Consider the following 10,452-nt stretch of genomic DNA (forward strand, 5'->3'; position numbering starts at 1 on the left):
CTCGAAAAAGGATTGGAGACAATTCGGGAAGAATTTTAATCTGCAGCTACTAAATTCTGGGATCATTCAATAATGTGCTACTTTCCGCGGATAAATGTATTTTAAATGTAATTTTAAAGATCTATCTAAGGAAGAGAGGGGGGGGGGGGGGGGGTTCTTTCTTGTGATTCTCCAACACCGTGCAGTGCAAAGAAACATGGTAACCCAATTGGACACCCTGTACCGACTGTGGGTATACTTTTTTGTTCGTATCAGAAGAATCCATTCAGTCATCGCGGAGATCGGGGACACAGGAAGAGCGCGCGAAAGAATGAGCAGAAAAAGACGTCTTTTTGCCCCCTATCTCTCTTTTATCTTCGCGCGTACGTTCGCTTCCGGTCTCCGCTTCGACCTGGGTCCCCGTGGATGCTTAATTAAAGGAAATCAAATCTTTACATCGTTAATAAAGTGACGAGTGTTTATTGTTCCATAAAGTATACAGGTAGCAGGCCCGTAACCAAGGGGGGAAAGGGGGGGGGGGGGGGGGGGGGGGTTCGGAAGAACCCTCCCACTCGACAAGAATGTCCGCTCTGATGAAGGAAAATTAAGTAACACAACCTAGGACAATCTACCTAAGAGAAAATGATCTGCTAAATAGGTAAACAAACACCCCCCGCTCAGAATCCTGGCTAAGGGCCTGGGTAGTAAGATAGTTCTAAAGCAAAGATTCCTGGGATGGGTGCGGGAAGTCTTCCCCTTTCCTCCATGGCTCCAGGTCATAAGATAGGTCAACATTGTCTTCAGGGTCGTTAATAGTCGCGTTCATGAGGAAAGCCTTGACAGCGGGCCGGCGAGAGAACCGGTAACCCTGTGCTGCGTCTTGGTAAGTCTGCCAGATGTGACGCAACTCTTGCTCGACTGTTTCAGGGATGACGTCATTAGGATTGAAGGCTTCGCCGCTGAGGGAAGAGGGTTGGACGCGAGATGTAGATGTGCCACTAGGCACATTCTTATGAGTGTAATTTAACGAAAGATCTGAAAAATAAAGTTGGACTTTAAACTTTGGATGACAAAACAAAGAAGACAAACATATGAATCTTAAAACGGATTTTGTGTTTTTGAACACCTTTCAGAGTTGTTTGAATAAATCTGCATACTTGTGTGACTTATTCATTCGTATAAGCATCGCATGTTCTTGGTAAAGACGCATTAAGCAACCACCTTGACCTTACATCGAGTCTGATTAAGTTTCTAAAGGATTACCTTTTAAGGATTAAAAACACCTATTTCAAAAAGGTTGCACTCGAGAATCCACTGTGGCAATCCGCAGTGGTTCATGGGTAATCAATAGATTACCTGAACCCTGGTATATCTGTATGGCATGTGAATTTTTACAGGAACATATTCAAGACTGGATTTCTATTTCATTTACGCTTATTTGCTTGTCTATTTGGTACCCATGAATAACTGCGGGCGGTTACAAAAGACAGATCCATCGATCCATTGTGTTCGATTCTTCTTTAATTCCTACCTCCTGCAGCGGGCTTATAAGCTGAGATTTTCTGTGAGTAACACCTCTCGATGTAGTGAACCTGATGTAGAACATCGCCAAGAAACTGAATCGAGTTAACCCCTTGTTTCTTGCAGACTTTTTGATGACGCCTTAGGATAGCTTTTTGGTCACGTGATGACGTCATGGCTAGAAGGTGGCCCATGGTGCTGTACGGGTAAAGTGGAAAAATGAATACTTTTTCCGTGTAAACGTGGATAGTTTAACCCTTTGTTGCCATTTCAATATATGTTTTATTTTGGAGGGGAGGGGTTTGTGAATGTGGGGAACGTGGCTTGTGGCGTACCCCTCCTGCCAAAATCATTTCTACTGCGCAACAATCCCTGTTTTCTCATTCGTAAGATTTGGTACACCTTTTTGCATTAGGAAAAAAACAATGAAATTGCTTCCCAGACGCGTACCCAGGGTTGGCTGAGGGGGGTGGGGTCTGTGGGGGCAGGTATCATATGTGAAGGTTCCTTATATTACAAAATTACCTACTCTTTGGCCGGGGGGGGGGGGATGGGCGCGTACACGGGATTGGCTGAGGGGGGAGCGGGGGTCTGTGGGCGCAGGTATCATATGGTAGGGTTTCTAATATTATAAAATTACCCACTCTTTGGACGGGGGGGATGTGCGCGCGCACCCTCAGCACCACCTGTGTACGCGCCTGCTTTCAAAGGCAGCGCGTAGCAGAAGTATGCACTCGGTACATTTTCAAAATGCCAAGTGAAAACTCTTGATTCAAGGGTGACATTATTTGCGCTATGAGCCAACCATAGTTTCGAAAATATAGATAATAAGACTAAACAACCTCTCACATCCTTCTCAACTTACGTCCTCAGTTAACCCATTGACTCCTGGCTTTTTTGGAGCTGAATTTACAAAAAACAGACTGAAAACAGATACCTCCCCCCCTATTCTGAGTTTTATACAGCCCGTCAAAGTCAAACACAGCTGCACCTAGTCAGCGGTATCCAAGCTTTCCAACAGTGCTTTGCGGTCCCCACTTTTAATCCCTCGTCGTTGTGCTGAAGCCAGCACAAGTTGATGGTTGCTTGTATTTTTCATCAAAAATACAGCTATGAGCATATTAGGAGAGTGTCTCAGGACATCATGAAGTCTTTTGGGGCATAATTGAGTGCTTTGCTTATGGATATTTGCAAGCAAAGGTGGATTCATGATGATTTTTTCTTGTTTGGCTTTGCCCGGATGAGAAAAAAATTTTCTAATGAATGACCACAGCTCTCCTAAATGCTGTCTTTTCTGAAACCAAATTGATTGCAAAATTGTTTACACTGCTATTCTGGGTCTGTATGACCTGGAATTGATTTGTTTGGCTTCGGGGTGAAAAGACTTATAAAAAACCATCTGACTTTGGGGAGAGGAGTGTTGACTGGCCCTCCCCTGGTGAATTTTTCCCTGGATCTCCCAGAACGCTTTTCAATCCGTAAAGGCATCTTCGTGGTTTTACAAGCCTTCAAGGAGTGGACATTGTGTTTTGAGGCCATGGAAATTTACCTGGAGGATCAGAATAAAGGTATCTATTTGTGTCTTGAGCTGTGTTTGCTGATCTCTCTCCCTTGTGTGGTATTTTGAGCGTTTTATTGAGAGGGGTGATTCTGCTTTTCTCTCCTTATTCGATTTGAGATTTGTCAAAGAACCTGTGCTATTATTTGGCTTAAGAGTAGATGCCAACACCTTGGTTGGATGCATATCTGAAAGACCATTTATCCCTTAGACCGATGCCTGAGTATCTTCATCTTGTTGTGTTTATTTTGAATTTATGAATTTTTTGGGTTGTGGGTACTTCCCAAAGCCGGTACAGGCCGGTTGAGGGGTCAATGTGTTAAAAAAATAGGCCTTAAACATGCACTGAAGCTGACTGCCAAGAAAGGTAAATGGTAAATCACAATACTGCTAAATATCATATATACAAACCTCTTCGCTCTTCTGGGGACTTGTTTCCATGTATCGCAGAGTCTTGAAACGACGTGAAAACGAAATGAAATCAAGAGCGCTTTACAGCTATTGAAGTTATTAAACTGTGCACATTTCTCGGCAATCTGGAAAGATATAATTGATAACACTTATGATGAACTATATAGAAAGACATAATAATAACTCTGATGTGGTATATGATTCACCTTTTTACAAACTTTCTTACAAACCCTAGAGTACCTTGATAATCTTTGTGATTATTTTCGCCCGGTCCTTGGCACTCTCTTTGGACAAAATGTTTGCCACGCAGATGGCGGAGAGTCTGTTATAAAATTCGATCATCGCATGTACATGCGGAGACCGTTGCTCCTGGAGAGACAGAAAAAAAAAGTTAACCAAATACCTTTTCACTCAACTCTTCTTCTAACGGATAATTTGGAAAGCACACAGGTTTATAAACACTTTAAGAAATCATTGCATACGGATATTCTCAAAACATCAGAAAATATTATCACCTTTTTGTCTTCAAAAAATATTTTCAAAACATCAGAGAATATTCTCACCACATCAATTTCCCGCCAAGCTCCATTCTTGATCTCATCAAATTCTATTGCGCGTAGCATCTCACTGTCAATCATGGTAAGTTCCTCAGCAAAAGCAGAAGGATTGACATCGCTTAGATTAACCGGGACGTTCAGCTCTCCATCGCAAGCAAAAGTCGGAGTGACCCGGTTTCTTCGTTTTAACAATCGCCGGAGTCGCTGAACAAAGCGGTCTATACAGCCTTGGGGGTTTTGCGCTGTGTCTGTACATGTTTGTGTGTCATCCTCGGGGTCTTCAGCTGTGTCAGACGTGGCAGCTCTTTGTTGGTTTCCTTCTGTGTTTCCTGTGTTTTCAGATTGTTATATGAGGGCAGCTCTATATTGGGGTACCTTATCTTCATTGTTAACGTTTAAAACAAATAGGAGTTTTTATTTTTCTGCATTTTTATTGCTGTAAACGGCATTTTTATTGCCATTTTTAGGGTTAATAATGTTTACCCCATTGAGACCTTATATTCTCCACTCGTGATCCGCTAAAATAATCGCCTTCAGACCAAAGAAATTTATTTAGAGAATAATCATAAAAATGTTCATTCAACGTAAAAAGTCGTCATAATACTAATAACTTTAAAGCTATCAAAAACTTATATGGTAAAACTAAATGAACGCTACAAAAACTTAATAGGATAATTTGCGCGAAAAATGTCGCGAGTGAGTGAGCTACAACTCTTTGCAAATAGCTTATTACTTGTTTATGTGGTGAGTATAACAAAACAACTTACTGCTATATTCTGTATCCCAGGCTGTCATCTTTATTTCGCGCCTTTGTGGCTCAGGGGACGGGGCGACTTTGGTGGGCTTTGTCACGGGTACAAGAGGTACTGTTGCAGTAGCTGGTTGTTCTAGACCAGGGCTTGAAGCTGGTTGCGCGGGTGTTGCATTTTCAGTGGCATGTCTGAGTTGCCCGGACGAAGCAGTTGCTTTCGCTTTCGTGGCAGATATTATTGACGTATGTATCTGCTTTACATTGGCTGCTTCAATTGAAATGGGAGCGGATGAAGCGGAATTCTTTGGAGTAGATAAGTCTACCTCTGCCTTCGGTGCGACAATAGCATCCTCAGAACTCGACCTGCAGAACAAATGGAGATTCCAACACGTTCACTGAGCACTTTTTTTCTATTTGATCTTCTTGAGTGACTGATTCCAACTGCATGGCGTTGGTACAGCTTAGGGCAAAATATGACAAACCTTTCAGGCGTTTAACTCAAAAGGCTTTTAGCTAAAATGACAAGAAACACTTTGACTCGAAAAGGCTATGCCTGTGAGGTTCGTTACCAACAAATCAATTCACCAAATTATTTTCTCAATACTGGTTTGTAAAGCAAATAAATATACATAGCTTGAAGGAATTGAGTTTACTACAAAAGTAAAATATCCAACTAGATATTACCTATTTCCCGCCGTCTTCCCTGTTTCTTGTTCTTCCGTGGCGACTGAAGTTTCATCTGTTCCCTGTTCTTGTTTGGCGACGGACGTCTCCTCTATTTTCTGTACTTCTGTTGTGATCATAGACTTCTCTTTTCCCTGTTCTTCTGGGGCGGAGGAAGTCTTCTTTGTTTCCTGTTCTTGTTTGGCGACGGAAGTGTCCTCCGTTTCCTGTGCTTCTGTTGTGATCATAGACTTCTCTGTTCTCTGTTCTTCTGTGGCGACGGAAGTCTTTTCTATATCCTGTTCTTCTGTGGACACCGAAGCCTTTTTTATGCCCTGTACATCTGTGGCGACCAAAGCTTTCTCCATTTCCTGCTCTTCTGTTGTAATTAAAGCAGCCTCGCTTCCCTGTGTTTCTGTAACGACACAAGTCCTCTCTGTGTCCTGTTCTTCTGTGGCGACCGGCGAATCCTTGGTTTCATGTTCCTCGGTTGTGCCCTGGATACTGGATACTGGCTTCACACTATCAGAAGGGCATAGGTCATCATTGATGTTCTTAAGATCGTTGCTCAGCTCACCATCGGCGTGTGACGACTTTTGATCAAATTGTGTCGAAGGGCTTTCTCCATGAGAAATTTCCGTCGATCTTAAAAGAGGAGAAACGTAAATAACACATATACTATTTTTCTTTATTACATAGAAGAGGAGAGGGAATATTAATTACATACAGGGTATGATGACTTAATAGCAGAAAATCTTCGATACTGATGAGCTCAAGTGCACAAGTAGGCGACGTCTATGAAGTACCATAGTTTCTCATGTGACTTTATCAGATTTAAACGTCCTCTGCAAAAATATTTTGTTGCTCTGTACAATGAACTACAATGAATTTTATTAAAACAATTTTTTCAGGTAGCATTTTAGCCAACCAAGAGATTTTCTCCTAATACTTTAAAAATACAATCTGATAAAAAAGTGCATAAGCAAAAAAAGTAAATACAAAATGGGGAACAATAATGATTAAGCTGTGCCCCCAAATATCTTGGATCCGCCATCTTGGATTCTGATAATTTTAATATAAAAATAACAGAAGAAAGTATTTGTATGCATGTATTACTGATCATAGTAATGATAAATGCATAATATTAACTTTAAAGTGTCATCTAGTAAATCTAATGACATTTTTAACAACAGCTTTAAGAGAGGAAAATTTACCCACCCTTCCCCCCAAATATCCGAGGTAAAAAAATTCTAGCGCTGTTGTGAAACTTGTCACCTAAACAAACTTAAATCAAAGAAGGCATTTAAATCTGAAAAAAATTAACTACTTTTTAGTTTTTGGAAAACCTATGTGTGAAAAAACGGTTGCCATGGTAACATGGAGCGTCTCCTAGGCATGTAAATAGCACCAAAACGTCCGCAGATAGTTTTTAGGAAACTTCACCAACTTTTAGCCTCTTAGCTGCTATGGTTCGGACTTGTGAACTCTTTTATTTATTTATTTATTTATTTATTTATTTATTTATTTATTTATTTATTTATTTATTTATTTATTTATTTATTTATTTATTTATTTATTTATTTATTTATTTATTTATTTATTTATTTATTCGTTCGTTCGTTCGTTCGTTCATTCATTCATTCATTCATCCATTCATTTATTTATTTATTTATCATAAATACCTTACTGTCAGCTACTGTAATTGCAGCAGTATCACCGATCCAAGGGAATTTCAAGAGATAAAATAAGCTATGTATTTATAGGGTTCTCTGTGCCCCCTTTGTGCACATTTACGGGGTGGCTGTAACTGCATCGCATAGATTTTCAGACTATTTCCAGGCTGTTAGATACTAACGAAGACGTTACTCAAGATGCGTTCGCAAGATTTAGTGATAGACTGCAGGCGAGTGTGTGTGTGATGAGTGAGCGTGTTAGGTTATTTTTTTTTTTCATGTATTAGTCTTTATTTTTTCCTCAAGTCTAGAACTATTGTAAGAGTATTCAAATATACGAAGTCTATTTAAAACACATTGCTAAATCGTGTTCCTACGCGTGACCATCACCATCATCATCGTCGCCCCCTCGCAGTCATTATCAGATAAGAAATTTTATTGTATTTTACCCACCTGTGGTCTGTTAACGCCTTCTTATGGGCGGCGCTTCCAGGAAACGAAATATCCTCTACGGATACTGACTGCAATACAATAGTATATAATTGAATTCCCTTTGGAAAGGGAAAAAAAATTGATATTCCTACGACACAAATCAAGAGAAAAGAAGGATTAAGAGAAATGTGATACAGAGTGCAAGAGAATAATGTCATGAGCTTTTTTCATTTTAGTCGCTTTAATCAAGAACCGTCACCTTGGGGCATGATAATGTGCTACATATGCATAATAGTTACGGCTCGCGGGTGAACGGGCAGAGTGCGGGTAAAAGGTGCGGCAGAGTGCGGGTAAAAGGTGCAGGCAAAGTGCGGGTAAAAGGTGCGGCAGAGTGCGGGAAAAAGGTGACGGTAGAGTGCGGGTAAAAGGTGACGGTAGAGTGCGGGTAGAGTGTGGTTGCAGGTACGCAGAAAAACAAAACAAGCAAAAGAACCCTTATTTAACCGCCAACAAAACACGTTAAGAACAACGTATTCAACACCCGCACCTTTTTACCCGCACCCGCAACTTTCTCCTGCCACCTTCTACCCGCGACCATAAAGAACACTGTGTGCTAAAATATAAACTTTTATTCAAACTTATTCAAACGAAAAAATTTAGGCCAAGGATAATTTCAAATCATCTGCGTCCTCTTATTGAACAAATTATTTAAAAGTTCTTCCAACATTTCAATTATCGCAGACCTCTCGTTGGCATTTTTTGGTCGTGAGTTCGGGTTTTCGGCGGTGCGAACAAATGAAACCCAACAATAATAATGCTAATGAAATAAAAGCGTTTTCCCAAAAGACATTGCTTACAGATATAGAAGTGAATGTATTATGATTATTCTGTCTGATAATGGAATCATAGTAAGAAAAAAGTTATGTAAACACTTCAAACAAATTGAGCTAAAAACATGAAAGTTAGAAAATTATAAGGAGCTATGAATAATCAAAGTACTTACAAGAATCTCCTGAATCATAGTTCTAAGCTCCTGTTGTGATTGGTCCTTTGAACTGCTTATTGATTGGTCACTTGCCAATGACCCTTCACCTTGGCTCTCAATTGAACAAACGGGGTCTGCATTTCCAGATTCTGCCGTGGGTGGTGAGGCGGGCTGATTATTCCTTCCCTGGTCCCGTGGTTCTGCTGTATCAGAAGCATTTCCAGAACCTTCCAGAGTCGTGGGTGATGAGGCGGGCTGATGATCATGCTCTTCCTGGTCCTGTGGTGTTGTAGCATCAATTGATTTATCACCGGCACCATTTTCTCCCCCTCTTAAGGTGGAATCTTCCTGGTTCTCTGTTAGTGCTGTTATGAGATGAAATGATGATAGTAATAATAGTAAAGATTCATTTATAATCTTAAAACTTGTAAAGCACTCTTTTATGAACATGATGATCAATCAGCCTAAGGAAAAATGAAGAAATAAAATAAACCAATAAGTTTTATTATCAAAATTTCGAAAAAAAAAACATAATACAGGAACAAAAGACAAGAATAAATAATAATTTGAAAAATAATCTTTATCAACCCTACCCTCATTTGCGCTACATGTCACCCCTGAAGAGTCCTGATCGTGTCCTTCCTGGTTTTCTGGCACTGGGGCTGAAACATCTCCTCCTGCAACGGCTGAAAAGGTCTGATCATGTCCTTCCTGGTTTTCTTGCACTGGTGCTGAAACATCTACTGTTACGGCTGAAGAGGTCTGATCATGTCCTTCCTGGTTTTCTGGCATTGGTGCTAAAGAAAAAAAGGGACAACAGTCAATAATAATTTCGGATAATAATTCAGATAGAATACCATTAATTGTATTATCCCTACCCTCATTTGTGCTCCCTGTCACGACTGAAGAAGTCTGATCATGTCCTTCCTGGTTCACTGGTACTGGCGCTAAATCATCTCCTGACACAGGTGAATAGGTCTGATCATGTCCTTCCTGGTTCACTGGTACTGGCGCTGAATCATCTCCAGACACAGGTGAAGAAGTCTGATCATGTCCTTCCTGGTTCACTGGTACTGGCGCTGAATCATCTCCTGACACAGGTGAATAGGTCTGATCATGTCCTTCCTGGTTCACTGGTACTGGCGCTGAATCATCTCCAGACACAGGTGAAGAGGTCTGATCATGTCCTTCCTGGTTCACTGGTACTGGCGCTGAATCATATCCAGACACAGGTGAAGAGGTCTGATCATGTCCTTCCTGGTTCACTGGTACTGGCGCTGAATCATCTCCAGACACAGGTGAAGAGGTCTGATCATGTCCTTCCTGGTTCACTGGTACTGGCGCTGAATCATCTCCAGACACAGGTGAAGAGGTCTGATCATGTCCTTTTTGGTTCTCTGGTACTGGCGCTGAATCATCTCCAGACACAGATGAATGGGTCTGATCATGTCCTTCCTGGTTCACTGGTACTGGCGCTGAATCATTTCCTGAAACAGGTGAAGAGGTCTGATCGTGTCCTTTTTGGTTCTCTGGTACTGGTGCTGTAGCGAATGTTGTAACATTTGTAACATCAGTTCCACTATCTCCTGAACTAGATCCTCCTGACGAGGCAGAAGAATTCTGCCCACAAACTGAAGGCGGTTCATTTCGATCTGCCATAAAAAGAGAAAACATCCCTCCGTAACCACTGCCTCGAAATTCGGTCAGCCAGCTCAAGGAATCAAATAATAATTTACGCAGACTTTTAGAAGAATGCTCTTTGGAAAGGGTTTGATGAAGATTGCGCGAGATGTACTTGTACGCGTTTTTTCTGAACCATCTCTTTACTCTCTTCTGCTTTCGCTCCGAGCGTTTGTTTGGTGACCATAGATCGCGAGCGGAACTCCTTCGCTTGTCCCTCTTGCTTTGCGCGAGCAATGCTT

General features: G+C 41.1%; 1 protein-coding gene across 1 annotated transcript; it reads right to left on the minus strand.

The window, feature by feature from the left end:
• Nucleotides 1-507: 507 nt before the first annotated feature.
• Nucleotides 508-9,326, minus strand: LOC5517377 (dentin sialophosphoprotein). Its single transcript, XM_048731124.1, has 10 exons — nucleotides 9,124-9,326; nucleotides 8,549-8,895; nucleotides 7,567-7,634; nucleotides 5,462-6,085; nucleotides 4,794-5,140; nucleotides 4,033-4,355; nucleotides 3,710-3,838; nucleotides 3,470-3,594; nucleotides 1,511-1,698; nucleotides 508-1,014 (listed from the first exon to the last, which is right to left on the minus strand). The coding sequence occupies exons 1-10, from the start codon at nucleotides 9,320-9,322 to the stop codon at nucleotides 695-697; spliced, it is 2,670 nt and encodes an 889-aa protein (XP_048587081.1). The 5' UTR covers nucleotides 9,323-9,326; the 3' UTR covers nucleotides 508-694.
• Between the last annotated feature and the right edge of the window lie 1,126 nt (nucleotides 9,327-10,452).

The sequence above is a fragment of the Nematostella vectensis genome, chromosome 1 (assembly GCF_932526225.1).
Source record: "Nematostella vectensis chromosome 1, jaNemVect1.1, whole genome shotgun sequence".
Taxonomy (NCBI): domain Eukaryota; kingdom Metazoa; phylum Cnidaria; class Anthozoa; order Actiniaria; family Edwardsiidae; genus Nematostella; species Nematostella vectensis.